An 18,420-nucleotide genomic window follows, 5' to 3' on the forward strand; every position below is an offset into this window, starting at 1 on the left:
TATTTAGGAGAACTTGGAGTAAGATGTGCAATATTGCCAAGAGGGCACACGGCATTGCCTGGTACAGTGACTTGTAATAACGTAGACAGGAAAATTATGGAGTCAAAATTGTCTGTCTGTACTCATGACACTGATAGTAGTATTACTCTGGTGTGCTTTACTGCATGACTTGACAAGTTTAGTTAGTTCAACTGCAAATTGGATGCTGCAATCCTTATTTTAGTGAAGGGTGTACCCCCTTAAGTGATGTTTTCTGCGAACTGCACGTCTCTTTTGTTGTTTTAAAGATACCGAAGTCAAATTAGTAATGTGAAAAATATGAATAACTGTTTGGCTGAGTAGTGTCTACTGCCAATTAACAGCTCGATATATGACCAGTGTAGCAGTAAGATTTGAAATATGCACAAAGAAAGGCAGGGAGGGCCTCAAAGTACATTTACTAATATGGATAAAGGACTAAAGGATTGCTAAATAGTTTCAGCTGAATTAGAGAAGATCATATTAAGCTCCCAAATGCCTCAGTTATGTGCATTATGCAAGTGATACATACATGCACAAAATAATTAGTAGCCCGCCACCAAAAAACAATTTCACTGCATGGAGTATAGAAAACAGTGAGTTTTCGGTACATGCTTTTACTGTGCCAGCATCATAGACACAGGTTTGCAGTCTACTGTTTTACAGTCCTTCAAAATGTGTGGAGATGATGCAAATATCATTGAAAATACAGAAAAAACATGTCACTAGGCTGATGTTCCTCAAAGAGATTGTAAAACAAACATAAGTGAACAAGATGAGTTGCCAACTGGCTCACAGACAGAACCCACACTGTGAAAGTAGCGGATTCCAAATCCGACATCAGACCAGTGACAAGTGGAGTACCACAGGGTTCAGTCCTGGGTCCTCTCCTGTTTGGTATCAACTTCTCTGAAGTGCAGGCCAACAGAGAAGGTCTTTGGCTAACAAAGTTTGCAGATGACTGCAAACTAGGAGCCATAATTGAAACTCCTAATGATGTGGACAAACTACAAAAGGGCCTCAATGAGACAGATACCTGGTGTCAAAGCCATGGCCTGAAGCTCAATGCCAAAAAGTGTATTGTCATCCCCTTTGGTAAAAACTCTGTACCCATGAACTACCACATAGCTGGTAGTCTACTTAATGCCAAAAATGTGATAAGAGACCTTGGGACACAGGTGGACAGTAGTCTCTCCTTTGATAATCACATTGCCACAGTGGTCAGGAAATCCTTCTACGTGGCTCATCTCATCACAAAAGGATTCTCATCCAGAAAAAGAGGTCATTGTTCCCCTCTACTCATCACTCATTAGACCCATTATAGAGTACAACGCCCCTTTTGGTATGTACCTCACAAGATATCTACAACAACTGGAAAGACCACAGAAATACCTCACAAAGAGGATTACTGGCCTCAAACATATGCCCTATGCAGACCATCTCAAAAAACTACAGCTTTACTCCATCGCATATCGCCTACTCAGGGGCAATCTCTGCCTAACATACAAAGCTATGTCAAACCCAGAGCTGTTGGACATGTTCCACTTAAAGAAATCCCAATCCCTCCGAGCTACACGTTCTAGGGACCTTAACCTTGTCACCACAATAAACAGAACATGCTGGAGGGATAGATTCCTGTCCCAGAGACTTCCCATACTCTGGAACAGACTACCTATCTATGTCAAACAGAGCTCCTCATTAGCACTCTTCAAGAAAAATCTTGATGATTGGATGGGAAATGGGAAATTCACCCCAGGGATCACTTCTGTGGCTCTGCTCGACAGTGGCACAGGAAAATAATTTTCTTGGGTGGCGAAAGCCAGGGTACATTTTTTGGCTGGGCTTGTATGGGCCCTAGGGCCGATAGCCTAGTACCTACCTATGAACCTATGAATCTATAATAATGTCTTGTAGAAATAAGGAGGAAATAAAAAAAGTGTACACAATGAAATAATCAAAAGTTATCCTCAACTGTTTTACGAAATTTAATTTGAAATTGTTTACATAAATCTTTCTGCTGCTGTGTAACAAATGATTCTGCAGGCAGAGGGGAAGACATTTGAAATGGCACTCCCTTCCTTTCAATTCTGAGCTGTCAGTTGCAGTGACAGTTTTCACACCTCTGCAGTAGTATGGGAGGAGGAGACTGTCAATTCATGCAGGACTACAAAATAACACTTAGAACAAAGGCATCCAGTTTAGCTACAACTCTGTCTGCTGCTAGATAACTTCAAATTATACTGTAAAGCAAGCTCTGATCTAAACATAAATGAGGGTGATTAGCAACAGAAAAGAAGCAGGCCTAACAAAGAAGGAATACAAACTAACAATGAGTCACAGATTTCCCATTATATGTCAATGGCATGGGAATTCACAGTTACTCCCTTATGTCTGGCATGAGTCACAGAAAGGAGACTTGAAATGCTTTATGGGAAAGAGAAAGGCTTGAAGGAGAAGAAGATCACGTTGATATAGCAAGCCCCATCGGTAGCCATGTTGTGGTAAACTAGATACAATTACTAATAAAGCACTTAAGAGTCAATTTTGGGTGTTAAATAGGTCTGGAAACAAAGATAGACTGAAAAAAACATATTTTTTTTTAGTTCTAGGGTGGAGTTTTCCTTTAAGTATTGGCTTATGATGGCTAGGCAGCTTTTGTAGATAAGCAAAACTGAACAGAGTATAACACTACTTGAATGCAATGATAAAATCATTTTAGTCCTTACCTCAGTAGAAAATCCATTCCAAAGTATTTTCTTTTCATTTATGAAAAGTCGCTCTCCTTTCTTTGCATATACATTGTAATGTCCAACTTCTTCAAATAGAACAGAGCCATCTTCAAGAGAGTGATGCCAATTTATGATTGTATAATTTCCAATGATATCTCCAAATTCATCAAAATCTACCTCCTTTCCAATACTGTTAGTGAAATTCAGGTGACGCAAATGCTTTAGTACCTAGAAAACAGCAGGAAGGAAAAGATGTGATAAAAAATACTATTTTTTTTAAGCAAGGTACCAACTAAGATAATGGTGTGACGCAATTATTTACCAGTCTCTAGAGCAAGAGTACTAATATATATCTATCTATCCATCCATATATTTTTTTTCTAAGAACCTCACCTGATCATGTCAAGAAACTGTTTTTATTAAATACAATGCCAAGTTTTTGGACAGGCAAAATCAATGCAACATAAGTTTGCATACTGCACACAAAGCATCAACATATCAGATAGAAGAATTATAATAACAGAAGAGTAATAATGAAATCAAGCAGTAACTGCATCCAGCTGGCATGGCTGCTTAGGACAGTTTTATCAGAGACAGTACACTGGTATAGTGTGTTGTCCCTAACAGCACACTAGTATGGTACTAAAAGAAGAAAAGTTCCCAGTCACACAGTTCCCCCAAAAACATAAATTGTTTTCACTAATATGTACAAATTGTTAAAAGAATCACACCTGATACTAAATGACAAAAACTACACTTCTGCTGTTTGCCAATGACATTTGCATTTAAAAGCATACCACACTTCAGTATAACCTCCACTAATAGCAACATTATTGAGCAGGTTATCCAAATTAAACTCCTTGGACTGATCATAGTAAGACTCACATTTTATCAACTCATTAACTACGCAGTGAATAATACAAAGAATCAGAATGCAATTCAAAATAAAAAAAATACCATTGCCATGAGCAACACTACAAGCAGCTCAAACACTCCTTCTCTACAAAAAAAAACCAAACGAGCAACACTATAAACAGCTCACGTATTCTGCCAATTCTTCTTTATGCATCCAAAGTATTAACTAACATCCCAAAATACACACAAATAAACCTCAAATATCCTATAATAAAAAACAAAACTCACCATAATCTACAACAAAATACATTAATGTAAAGCAAAGCGACAATTCTATCGATTAGAACTCTAACAAAGTCTAAAGATAGTGTAACTCCAAACCACACATAACATTCTCCCCAGGTTTCAATAAACTCTGTGTAGGCTTTGCACAGAGCCTACATGGAGAGTTACCAGAGAAATTATATTGTTCATTGTGCAGCATCGCTCCATGCATATTAATGAGGTGAGGCACTCATAAGCTAGTTTTCGCGGTTCGCAGCATTCTTCCTGGTTGCGAAACCTCTTATGTGAATGTGGATAGTATTTCCGTGTATGATTGCTGGCCTCTCACATACCTCATTTTGGGTCTTAAATAGTTCATGTTGCATAAAGTTCCATGTTACTTTAAGATGTTTGTAAGCCATTAGTGTGCTAGCCATTAGTGTGCTTTCCACCTATTTCCCATTTGTTCCACATTCTGAGGCTAGTTTTCCTCTTTTTGGTGATGGAAGGTTGAAAGCTATGACAAAGATAGCAGTGATTCTCCCCAATGATGCTATGACAGCACACCATTTGCTTTTCCATTTCTTTAATTTTCTTCATTTACATTTTTTGGCTACTGTTTATATGTCATACACTGCATAGCGCAAACACTGGAAACAGAGAACCCATTCACTGTGTTTGCATTGTGCAACATTTTTAAACACTGTGTGATCACCCAGTAAGCATGCAATAATTGTAATTGGTGGCAAAACATCTGGATATTAAGTACAATTGGTGGGAAAACCTCATTCTACATTGGGCTTGATCTCTGGTAGTCATGTCTGGTGGTTCTGGTGAGGGGAGTGCGCTTCCGAGCACAGAGGTAGGGTCTCCAGGATTCCAAAGTCTTTGCTGGACTCCTAGTTCAGCATCATGGGCCACAATTACTACAAAGGACTGTTCAGGCTCAGAATGCAAATTTGAAGCATGGAATAGTGTTTCCAGGGCTTTGACCAGTATTGCAGGTATCCTCAGCACTGGAGAACAATGTTGAATCCACATTGACAGCCTCAGCAGGAGGAAGAGGAATACCCTCAACCACTGGATAAGGGAATTTAGGACTGTGGACACCCCATAGATGTGTAAGTATCAATTTCAGTGACTACTTGTACGAGTTAAAAGCTGAATAAAGTCAGGACTGGTATTCATAATGGTATTCTGTTCTGTTTTTCCACAGCTGCCACAGAGAGACCTCTTAATGTGAGAACCCATGCAGTGAGATTGGCAAGGATGCAAGAATCATGTGGTATATATACATCAGACCAGTACTGTTATTGCATCATTAATAGTTGAAGACAGCTTATTTGGTTTTTTCAGTTGTATCAAACTGAGCATGCACATCACAACAGTTCCATATTCTCAAATAACACTGAGTATGCATTTCTGAACTGTAAAAGGAAACTATGCATGCATTAGTCTGTAGGACACAATAGCAGTAAAGTAATAGAGAGTAGTCCAAGGTTGTGAATTCAAAAACACACTTCCCAATCATTATTGCAATGTAACTTCAGACCTCTGTACTAGTGACACAAATGGCCTGCTGTAAACTGTAATCAGTATAATGTGGACACACATATGTGTAATATATGCACACATCAAGGATTGCTTGCTGCAATCTGTACTATAGTGTGCATCTGTTATGAACTGGGTAGTCTTAAAAGTAATAAATAAATTTGTTAGGAGTTTGTAGTCTTAAAAGCAAAGGTAACAGAATAGAGTCAGATAATTGTATAAATGCTTTGTATATCACATATGAAGTTACTAATGTTATCCCTCTTTTTTCTCTCACCCAAACCCTTATCTTCTCTCTCTTTTTAAATATGTTTTCTTTATTTGTGTTCCCCACAACACAGTGAGGGAGGCCCATCCCACAGGATCCTCCCGCCCCCACTCCAACAGTTTCAGCACTACTGCCCAGTACATCTGGGATAAAACCTGGCAGCACCCCTTCTGCTACCCCTGCACTACCTGGTAGTTCTGCCCTGGAGGATAGGCCAGTGGATCCCTCTGGGAGCAGTGGGGAAGGTGGTGAATTTATCACCCATGATGAACTGCCAGGATTGGTGTGTAGGATTGTGCACTGCACTGTTGGTTCATGCCTATACTGGATAGAGCACCTGCTCTCCATCCTTGTACAACATAACTGGAGGAGATGCAGATGTCAGGCACTGCAGCCAGAGGGAGAGTGATTTGACAGTGATGACAGTCCAGTGGGTGAGGACTCAGTTCTCACTGTCACCCAGCTTGACATCCATGGGTCCTTGATGCCTCCACCCTCATCCCAACCATGATGTTTGCCCACCTCCTGTGTCCTTCACCATCCCTGTGTCTTGTATTGTATGTCCTGTCTGTCTGATTGCCTCCTCACCTACTCAGTCTAACTGACCCAGACATAACTACGTCCTTTCTCCAACATTCCTCTCTCTCTTTCTCTCTCTCTCAAACCAAAAAAGCCATCTCATACACAGCTCTCCATTTTGCACACATGCCTTCTTAATATACTTGATTTGGTGCACTTGGCTATACAATATGATTGTGCTGTGGTCATCCCTCTCTCTGGAGGTGATAGTGCAAATTCAGCTAATATTTTGCACATCTGAACATTTTTTACTGTTGAGGAAATGGATAGCTATGTTTCTTTCCTACCATCCTCCTGCACATTTCTGCCCTCCTTTCACTTTGTACTTCCCCCTACTTGCTCCCCATTTCATCACTTTCCTATCAAAGCCCAGGCAAGACTACTCTATGCCTCTGACTTATAATCTAGGCCACAATAGTCCCTCTGCAATACCCTGGGCCCATGTTCATTCACTAGAAGTCCAACAAACACATTAGATTCCTGGACACCCCATGTTTCAGCACTGAACCTCACTCTCTTTCCATGAACACAGAGCAAGACTAATGTAGAATGATATTTTCCTTCCAATTGCAGGTATTGCGCTTACTGGGAGTGCACCTATTTTGTTTTGCAACATTTGAAACTTTTGTGCATCGCTTACCATTACTCAGACTGCTGGGCAAAGTGTTTAGTATTAATTGAATGCATCTAGTTTCTATTTGTGTCTGTCTGGGTCCTGTCTGCTACCTGGATCGTCAAGTTGTCCAGTTTGTGCACTGCCGCACTTTGCTAAAACCAGATGATCACAGCCAAACCCATTTGTGTTAAGCGACATGTGACACTGCCAGCCCAGCTATCTGGAATTTTGTAAATAATTCTATGTCATTTGTGAATATTGATATGACTTATACAGAACTGTACTATGTTCTTTGTGAATACTGATATGATTTATACAGGACTGTCTGTGATGTACTGAGTGTCAAGAATGTAACCACAGCATACCCTGCTGAACCAAGAAAATAAGTTGAAATTAAGTGCTTTACAATGTGCTATAAATGTTAGTTAATGCAGCAAGAAGACAGGATGTCTAGAGCAAGAAGTTTTTTCTATTGTCTTGGAGAAATGTAATGAGTAGGTTTAAAATGTAAAGTGTTGTATTGCTTTATGACTTCCTAGCAGCTGCACATCTGAGAGATATGTATTTTTAATACAGAGATGTTAGGTTTCTGTTTAGCCTGGGAATTGAAGTCAGGTGACAAAAAGTGATGTCATCCAGGCTAACCCAGCAGTAATGTTCGATGTTAATTTAAGAACTCTCTCAGAGAGACTGGGCATTTTGTATTTTGTCTTGGACCTAGAAACATCCATTCATCATCACCATCTGCAATTGCCTTGCTAATAGTAAGTAACTAGAGTACAGTCATTTCTTTTAGATATAGATAGGAATATAGTAAAGATTAGTTTAGATGTTTTTTGTAATTATTTGAGATTGTCCTGCAATGTTGTTATTTGTCTTTCGGCTTTTCCTGGTTAGGGGTCGCCACAGCAGAACTCCAGTCCGCTAATGATTGGCAGTTGTTTTTTATGGTGTCAAGTTGCCAGCCTGACACCCAACCTTTAACGAAGGCACGCCCATTCAATGCATGTCTTTCGAACGCCCACTCGACCACGGGGAGGACATGCAGACTCCACACAGAAGGCACTCCCAACCCAAGCCGATAATAGAATGGGAGAACCTTTTGCTGTGAGGCAACAATGCCACCGCTGCACCACCATGGAATTGAGACTGTCCTGCAATGTTGTTTTAAAATATTGCCTGTGGTTTTGAACTGTGAAGTAATTGCGTTTGTTTTCTGAGATTGTCTTGTTCTTTTATTATTTATTATTAAATATATTTAAATATATTTAAACCTATCTTTGTGGCTGATATTTGTGAGAAATATTTAAGCTCTTAGAGTACTTACATATGTATTTGGTGACAGTGTACAGGCCACTCCTAGTGTTTGTGTGTGTTTGTATATCAATCAAATTTCAAAGTGTGTCTGTGTCAGCTACTTGGGCAGGGACATGAAGCACTGATTGGACAGAGAGGGTGCTGCAGGTCTTAGCTTGGCCACTTAGCTGAGATCTCAACCCTGTAGCTGTGCCGATGGGGAGACTTATTGGGGATCTGGAGAAAGAGGGAGACACCAGCCCCAGACTAACTGTGATCTCTGTGTGCTCTTAAGGGAAATTGTACTTTACTGTGTGTGTACTTGTCATACTCCCAGCATTTGTACATCCCTCACTGTTGCCAGGGGTGAAGATTGAGGCTCCTTGATTACTGGGCCAGTGCAGGGGTGTCACATGGTGCATCATGCAAACATTGGCCCAAAAAAATTTACAAAAGGGAGAAATAGTTGAAATGAGGAAAATCAGTCTTTGACATACACAGTAGAAAATGTTAGTACACAAAAGATATAGCTACATAGGTCTGGATTTCAACTGTCACTCCAATGCACCTTCAGAAAACAGGATGGGTGCCTTATTCCTCTTTACCACACAAACTGCTTTGCAGGAAAGAACTGAAGTCATTCCTCACACAGCTAAGTGCAACTGAATGTACACCGATATAAAGGCATAAACTGTTATTTGTACATTTATTATATTTAGTATATTTTGACGTAGTGCACTTAGTGGTCACACAACCTGTTATGATTATTGCTTGCAAATATGCAGCTCTGTCTTACCTTTCTGTGTTTCTTGGTCATTCATCAGTTATCTGACCAGTAATCAGAGACATACAATGTGCAAGCCAGTTTATATCATTGACCTTAAAATGTGTGAGGATATAAACTGGGAATAATATATGCAGTTGCCAACAACTGAAGGGCAGTTTGGATGGCTCAAACAAGTATAGACTGCTCTTTTGGGGGGTTAGCAAAGGTGAGTTCCTGTTATGGCACAAACAACCATACACTGTTCTTTCAAGGGGTGGCAAAGCTGAGTTACTGTTATGGCTCAAACAAGCACAGAGTGTTCCTTTGTGGTGAGCAAAAGTGAGTTGCTGTTATGGCACAAACCAGAATGGACTGTTATATTGGGGAGCTACAGTGAATTACTTCTATGGGACAAACAAGGACACGTTGCTCTTATTACTGTCCTTGTTTTGCATCTTGCCTATTTGGTCTTGTGAGGAATCTGAAGTCAGAAACTGCAATGTGTCTCATTACTTTCTAAATCTTCTCTTTAATAATTTCCATTACAAACATATGTTGCTAAACTGAGGGCATCCAGTGATCATCAGTACTTTGGAGAGGTATGACTGTGTGAATCTTTATTGCATGAGGCCTACTACTTACTAATGGACACATATAAGTCAAATAAGTCTCTGCTACCACATGTTAGGGTAAGTTCTTTACAAATCACCTACCTTTGACTTGTTTACTGTACCAAGTGATGAAATAAAAGGATATCTCCTGATATTATTAAACAAGACACTCCAGGTTCAGGACTTACCTTGTAAATGCTGAAATTACTGCAGTGTTAGTTCAGGGCTGTCTCTGTCTGATGCAAGCAGTAGACAGCTAATATATGGGAAGGCAAAGGTTGTGTAAGTTGCCTGGCATCAATGTTACTATATGTATGTGAGTAGCAGGAAGAATTTGGGCCCTAGGTTGTGAGTGTGCTATGCATTGTCTCTTAGCCAGTGCAAGGGCATACTGTGCACAACAATGTCTACCTATACCCACAGCAGCTGGCAGTTCCTCTTCTGATACAAATACAAAAGTAGCAACAAATAAGAACTTTAAATGGAGAGCACTAAGGAAAGGGAAAAGAAAATGCAGTGCAGTCGTACAACCCTAAGTTCCAAATATTATGGTGTGACCTATGATGTGCATCATACATTTGGACTTGAAAATCCTGTAAGAGACATGCCAGAAAGTAATCATACATATTGTGGTTTCCTACATCACAACCCTCGCAAGAGCATCTACTGTAATGTTGTGACATTTTGATGCTATCAACTGTGGAACTTTCAAGAGCAATATAAGTTAAATGTACAATGACTAGTTAAACACCCCAAATGCAAATATACTAAGGAGTAAGTTAGCTATGCACCATGAGTATCAGATAGAAAGATTTTGTCTCCCTGAATCCAAACTATAGAAAACAGGGATATAGCACAGTTATCATCACTTGTACAGGGTGTTGTGTGGTGGTCATTACAGAAAGAAGTTACAAAATAATGATACACATAACAGTTTTCTGACTTTGCAACCCTTACAACAGCATTCACTATAAAGTTGTGACATGTGGATGCTATCAACTCTCTAAATTTCCAAGGGCAATACAAGTCACAGGTACAATGAACATTTCTACAACATCAATGCAGATATAGTAAGCAGTACGTTACCTATGCACTCTGAGCATCAGACACAAATTTTGTATCCCTGAATAAGAAAGGTAGAACACAGGGATATGGCACAGTTATTACCGCTTGCACAGGGGTTGTAGGGGGACAGGAAGCCTAGGCTGACACAAGAGGTTAGTGAGTGTGTGTCTGAGTACGAAGGAGAAGAAGGCAGACATTTGGACAAAAAAAAATGGGCAGTGAGACAAAATAAGTAACTGTTGTGTGGGTGTCTGTAGGTGTCCTCCAGGTGAAATTGGTGTGTGAATGTGTGCATGAACACAGCCAAGGTGCATGCTAGCTCTACATCATGATGCGCTGGACAGGTGTGAGCCATGTATGGCAAAGGTGGTAGTTCATCGTTGTTGTCCTTGACCATGAGCACTAGCTCTGTCAGGAGTTGCTCTGGTAAGTTGACATCCAGGACCATGCTCAGATGCAGTACTGCTAAATTAATGTGACTGCTGTCTGCTGGATGAGCTCCCTTCATGGGAACACCCAGGATGACAACCTCATGGCCTGCCATGTCTGGGTGTGGACAGCACACTCACTGATGGAATAGTTGAAGCACTACCACTATGGGAGCATGATCGGGCATGTCCACATTGGCTATCACCAGACATTGTGGCTGACCTACACCCACAAGGACGATGTTCCCTCTCCCAGCAGATGCTCCATCACAGATGCTGCTCGTTCCACAACAGACACCCCTCATTTAATGACAGACACCTCTCATTCCAACATGTCATTCATCCACTCCAGTGAATCAGCAACATGGTGAAGGCAGTCATGCATGTCAGCCTGAACCATATCCATAACCCTAAGCATTTATCTGGAGCACCGATGAGAATGTACCTCTGCCTCCATGATGGCCTTAAACATATGTACAGTGGCATGGGAAGTGACATCTGCACCAGGTGGAGGAGGGACAGCAGGCCCTCTCCAAGCACCTCTATCAATCCTCCTTCATGGCACCTCACCCACACTTTGTCTACAGCTAGACTCAACAGGCATTGAAATCATAGCAGACACACTTCCTAGTCAATGTATTTGCCCTCCACCTGACCGATATCTGTGGGCTCAGGGGACTGGGCAGGCATAGGCCTACTGGTTGTGTGTAAGGGGATGGTTGTATGTCATTTGCCATTGTATCCATTTACATTCCCCCAGGCAACAACATCCCCTATTCTTGAAAACTTTCTATCATGGCTCTCCCAAAACATTCCCTACGAAACCATTATACTTGGTGATGTTAATACTGATTGATATTCACTCTCCTCCTCTTCCTCTACTCATGCCATCAATCTATATGACTTCCAACAACTCATATCTTCACCTACCAGAACTAACAATAACACCACCTCTGGCTCCATCTTATACTGGATCCTTATTTTTGATCCTTGTGTCTATCACAACTCTGGCATACTTCTCAATTCCCTGAGGGACCATTCCCATTTCTATATCCATAGATACTCCCAACAGACACCCAAACATCACCTCTACCAAGAACATTGTAACCTGACTCAATCTGACACAGGCAAATTTAACTCCACACTTGCCAAAATAAACTGGACCTTCCTATATAACCTCCCCTAAATAAAGCTGTTACTGCATTCAAAAAGATATTCTGAGATATACTGAACAATATGGCCCCATCCAGAGAAGTCAGGGTGAAATATAACTGTGCTCCCTGGCTCACTAAGCAAACATACTCTATTATGCAGCAGAGGGATATTGATTGGAAAACCTGGGTAAAAAAATAAAACTCCCAACACTATTCCAATTCAAAGACTAACTCAATCCAGTCCCACTCCCTCTTCTCTGCCTCTACCTCACAGTCCATCTTCCTCTAATACTTTCTACTTACAATCTGTTCCCATTTCCTTTATTAAATATCAATTGAACAAACTTAAACCCTGCTCACCCATTGTTGACAATCTACCTCCCACTTCCTTAAAATTGCAGGCACCTCTGTTGCCTACCCTGTTTCTATCCTTATTAATCAGTCTATCAATGAGGATCTTGTCCCCAACATCTGTAAATCCTTTTACACAATCCAACTTCACAAGGGAGGTAACTCCACTGACCCCTCAAACTATCGTCCCATAGCTATACTATCCCCACTTACCAAGAAACTTGAAAAATGCATTCACTCCCAGCTACTCAAACACTTGCTTGAAAATAATCTCCTTACTCCCACCCAACATGGCTTTTGACCACACCACAGCACATCTACTGCACTTCTCTCATTCACCCAAACAGTGGCAGACGTCTGTGATAAAAACCTACTCCTCTTCTCTCTTTTCCTTGATTTCTCCAAAGCCTTTGAGACAGTCTCCCACTCTAAACTGTTAACAAAACTTTCATGCCTTCATCACTCTCCCCTATCTATATCCTGGTTTTCTAGTTATCTGTGTGACAGACTTCAATCTATACACTGGCAAACTGTCACCTCTCCTTTTCTGCCCAACAACACCAGAGTTCTCCAAGGTTCTATCTTGGGTCCTCTACTATTAAACATCTTTACTAACAACTTACACTCCGCTACTAAACTCTCAACCCTTTTACAGTATGCAGATGACTCCACCTTCATAGCCATGGCCAAAAATATCCCAGAACTGCTTTCTCATACCCAAGACATCTTCGGCTCACTGACAATCGATATTAAACCCCAAAAAAACTAAACTTTTGCTATTCCTTCCTAAAAATCTTGCATATCATAAATCCTCTTTCTTCATTACCTCCCTCAACAACACCATCATACCCGAACCACACACCAAATTACTCGGTGTCACCATCGACGATGAACTAACATTTGGGATACAAATCAACCTATGCATAAAAAAAAAAAAAAACACCAAAAACATGGCCTGTTATACCGAAATCATAAATTTCTTTCTGGTTCCCTATTACATTCGCAAAGGTCCACTTACCCGAATATGGAAACATCGACATGTATACATCGAAACGCAAAAACACTGATTGTCCTAAAGCACGAAATCTGAAATGTCGAATTGTCATGGTTGGCCCTTCTGCGGTATAGCTCCATAAGGTAAGTGTGCGATAGTTACAGACCTTAGGGTTAGGGTGAGGGTTAAAGTAAGTGCATAGATAGTAATAGTGTGCAATAGTTACGGACCTTAGGGTTAGGGTTCATGTTAAGGTAAGTGCACAGATAGTAATAGTGTGCAATAGTTATGGACCTTAGGGTTAGGGTGCGGGTTAAGGTAAGTGCATAGAAAGTAATGTATGTAAGGTTTAGTGTGGGGTTTTGCTTAGTGTATGTATGTGGTTTATTAATTTTGTTTGGGTAGGTAGTATGTAGCACATGGTGGGGTTAGACAACTATGGCGGTTCGAAATTTTGAATTTCTCAGTTTAGGGTGTTCGGTGTAGTCGCAGTTCGGGTAATATGTGTCGATGATTCCGTATTCGATGTTTCAGACTCTCGTGGTTGTAATATAGACCCTTTCTTTCTAACTCCTCTAAACCCACCTTAGCCTTCTCTTTCCTCTTACCCAATCTTCTGTATGCAGCCCTAGTCCTCACTAACTTTCAGTCTTCTGTTATCAGCAAACTAGAACAAACCTACAATAAAATAGCTACATTTGCTGCTAACCTCTCCTATAAATCCCATCACTGCCTTGCCCTTAAATCCTTGCAATGGCCCAAATTCCCAAAACAACTTCTCCATCCACAACTGACTATAATACACTCAATTCTTTATATCCCCACATCCTGCCCCTCGATCTCTAATATTGTATCACAATAAAAACTCCGACATCAACTCCACCCATCAGACAAACATCTGCTGGACATATACCAACCATCTAAAAACATTGGCAAGTCACTATATAAATTTTCAGTTGCTCACTCCTGGAACTCCCTTCCTTACAACAGAAGAAGCACCTAGACACATAACTGCATAGTGTTATATGAGGCTAGTAGCCTAATAGAAGTAATAGCACTAGACTGTTTGGAAGCCTAGTGTGTAGCATCACAAGTACCCTTATTGAGCATAGTTGGATGTTTGAGTTTAGCAGAGTGAGGTTATGAGCACCACCAAATGGCCTTGTCTGTGATGGAGCAAACAATATTATATATTACACTTTGTAGTATGGTTGATATACGTGTGGAAAAAGTACTGAGACTCCAATGTTGTAGTGCTTGGTGGCATGAATGTATTGTAAATATATGATGCATAGTTCAATCGGGACCTTGGTTTGTAATGTTTCCATATGTAGTTTTATGTCAGACAAGGGAAATGGAGAATAAACAACACTAATGAAGTATACAGTCCCATAGTACAGCAAGCAGCTGGTTTGTGTGAGGTGAACTAAGTGTATACACATACAAAATATCCCCATTTGCACATTGGTAAGCAGCACAGAAATGCAAGCCAAATTGAAAACACAATTTCAATGTCTTATATCAGAAAATGTCTGATAGTTCCATTTGTACTCCAGGCCTAGTTTTTGCAATGCCCCAGAGCATTAATTCAATATATCCAATTTATATTTATTTATTTAGTTACATTATTTACATTTACTTAAATTTATTTATATTTACATTTATTACATTTACTTACTTATTTAATTAAATTATTTACATTTATTGTCTTGTAAAAGTAATAGGTATATGAAATCAAGATAGTACCCATGAGATATTTCTACATAGCTCAGGATTTGAACTCTTACACCAATGCATCTTAAGAAAACAGGATGGATGCCTTATTCCTCTTTTCTACAAAAAAAGCTTTGCAGCAAAGAACTGAAGTCATTCTTCACACAACCAACTGCATGAGAATCCGTTAGCTGTGATTAGTACATGTAATTCTTGTTATTATATTTTGACATAGTGCACTTAGTGATCACACAATCTGCTATATTATGCTTGCAAATATACAGCTCTGTCTTACATGTCTGTGTTTCTTGGTACTTCATCAGTTATCTGACCAGTAGTGTGAGAAAAACAGTGTGTAAGCCATTCTATATCATTGTCCTTAAAATGTGTGAGGATATTAACTGGGAGTTATACAATATGTAGTTGCCAGCAACTGAAGGCCAGGTTGGATGGTACAAACAGGCATATACTGTTTTTTTGGGGGAAGCATAGCTGAGTTACTGTTGTAGCACAAACAAGGGTACACTGCTGTTTTGGTGGGATAAACCTCAGTTACTGTTATGGCACAAACGAGAGTACACTGCTCTTTTGGGGGGAACAAAGCTCAGTTACTGTTATGTCACAAACAAGCATAGCCTGTTCTTTTGTGGGGGAGCAAAGGTGTTACTGCTATGGCACAAAAGAGGATATGATGCTCTTGTTACTCTCCTTGTTCTGCATCCTGCCTATTATTTGAGCTTGGGAAGGGTTGTGAAGTTAGAACCTGCAATATGTATCATTACTTTCTAACTTCTCTCTTTAATGATTTACCAGTGCAAAGGTATGGTGCTATACTGAGGCTATACAGTGACCATCAGTATTCCTGAGAGATATGAGTGTGTGAATATTTGATGCTTGAGGCCTACTACTTACTAATAGACACCTATAAGTGAAATAAGTCTCTGCTTTCACATGTTAAAGTACTTTTTGTACAAATCCACCACTATTTACTTGATTACTGTAGCAAGTTGCAAAATACAAGTATTTCATAATATTATTCAAGAATACAGTCTAGGTTCAGGACTTACCTTGCAAATACAGCATTTGACACAATGTTAGTTCAGGGATCACTCTGTCTGATGCAAGCAGTACACAGCCAATACATGGGGAGGTAAAGGTTATGTGAGTTGCCTGGCATCAGCTGTACTATATGTATGTGAGTAGGAGAAAGTTATTAGGCACTTAGGTGGTCAGTGAATGTGCTGTACATTGTCTCTTAGGCAAAGCAAGGACATACTGAGCATGCTGATGTCTGCTCCAGGCACACAGCTGATGGTTCCCCCTCTGAGTCCTCCTCTGATTGTGGCTGTGGTGACCTAGGCATTTATGTGTGTCCCTTCCCCTTGCTGATCCTGCTGCAGCTGTTTACGCAGGATCAGACTGTGTAGCATAGCACACACTGTGAATACTTGTGTACATGAGCATGGATTATTTTGCAGGGCTCCACCATCTGTATCTAGGTGCCAGAACTATGATTTCAGCCATCCAAAAACATGCTCTATGATGCTTCTAATGTATCTCATTATGGCATTCTTCTATGCTGTGTGTGCATGTCTGATGGATGTCATCAGCCACAGTTCCAGTTCACAGACAGTATCCCCCAGTAAATGGCCCTGTGGGATGTCCCCAGCAAACATTTGATACAGCTGTGATGTGTGCCAGATATGGGAGTTATGATAACTGCCAGGGTTGCCAGCAAACACAACCAAGATAATTCCTTGGGTATTAACAGATGAATTGGCAGTTGATGGAGTTGTATCCCTTGCAGTTAATGTAGATTCTACCCTGCTTACCAGGTGGTGCCCTAATGTGTGCCTGAGCACAATCTATGGCACCCAGTACTTCAGGACAGTGCACTATACAGTAGAATTTTCACATAGTGCTGGCCCTTTCCTCAGAAATACAGGGAAAATATATGTTCTCACTGGCATGTATGAGCCTAGCATCCAGAAATTGGTGGATTATTCTGAATGCTGATGCCTGTGACACATCCATCATGTTCCCAGTTGGCCTTTGAAAAGTACCTGTAGCTAAGATTCTAAGGGCTACACATACCTTATTTTCTACAAGGATGGGTTCCCCTCAGTTGGCTGTGACTCTGAGTTGAGGGGAGCAGATCTCACAGAGTTCTTGTAATGTATCCCTATCCACCCTGTAGCACTCTACAATTTTTAGGTAATGTAGCATTTGATAAGTTACACTGGGCCTGAACACTCTTTTCCTTCTCAGCCTAGGCCTATTGTCACTAGCACTAGCAGCACTGGCTTCAACACATACATAGGGAGCAAAGCTGCAGCAGCCCCTAGCATTGTGTCCAGTTAATATTTCCTTGTCTCTACTCCAATATTATTGAAGTATTCAGGAGAAAATATTTTATTTATTTTTTTATTTAACATTTGTTAACCAGGAAAGTCCAACTAGGTTCCACAGATCTTGTTTTCAGCAGAGGCCCAGGGAGAAATGCTCCAGAAGCATGTATTTAGAATGTGGGAGGAAACCAGAGTACACGGAGGAAACCCATGCGAACACAGGGAGAACATGCAAATTCCGCACAGAAGGCACCCCAGCCAAGAATTGAACCAGAGAACCTCTTGCTGTGAGGTGACAGCGTTAACCGCTGCACTACTGCGCCACCCTATAGAATGTAGGCTACATGGATGCTTTATAGGTTGTTGAATAGCTCCACCATGTTGGATTGGTTCATTCCTTCATTATAATTAGCACCTATTAAACACAATTACTGCTTGCTAAATAGTGTGCTATGTGCAGCTCTACACACCTCAGTGCAAATAAGGTAAGTGCAGGCAAAATTGGTATTACTTTCCTTCATTCCTGTGATCTCACATAAACATGGAGCACAAAAAGTGAAGGAAAGTTTGCACATCCTGTACTAGAACCCAAAACCCATCTGTATTCTAGCCCTACACATACACATGCTGCCACAGGAATAGTTACATGACAAGCAGAGTGAAACCTGTCATTCATTCCTCCTTTTCCAGTGATTGCACTAAGAGTGCATTGCGCAAACAATGACAAAAATAAAAAAAAATTACTTAAAGCAGACAGAGATGACACATTTTAACATAAAATACAGAGGATGAAACAATGCTTACATGCACTTTC

General features: G+C 40.5%; 1 protein-coding gene across 1 annotated transcript in view; it reads right to left on the reverse strand.

Annotated features, from left to right (window-relative positions):
- LOC122803168 (extracellular calcium-sensing receptor-like) overlaps positions 1-18,420 on the reverse strand; it is a 2,339,905-nt gene that overhangs the window by 31,885 nt on the left and 2,289,600 nt on the right. The window contains exon 6 of the mRNA XM_044072784.1: positions 2,745-2,975. Coding sequence (XP_043928719.1) covers positions 2,745-2,975 — 231 coding nt within the window. The remainder of the gene's footprint in view (positions 1-2,744; positions 2,976-18,420) is intronic.

This window comes from Protopterus annectens, chromosome 5.part1, assembly GCF_019279795.1.
Source record: "Protopterus annectens isolate FY-2018-M chromosome 5.part1, PAN1.0, whole genome shotgun sequence".
Classification (NCBI taxonomy): domain Eukaryota; kingdom Metazoa; phylum Chordata; order Ceratodontiformes; family Protopteridae; genus Protopterus; species Protopterus annectens.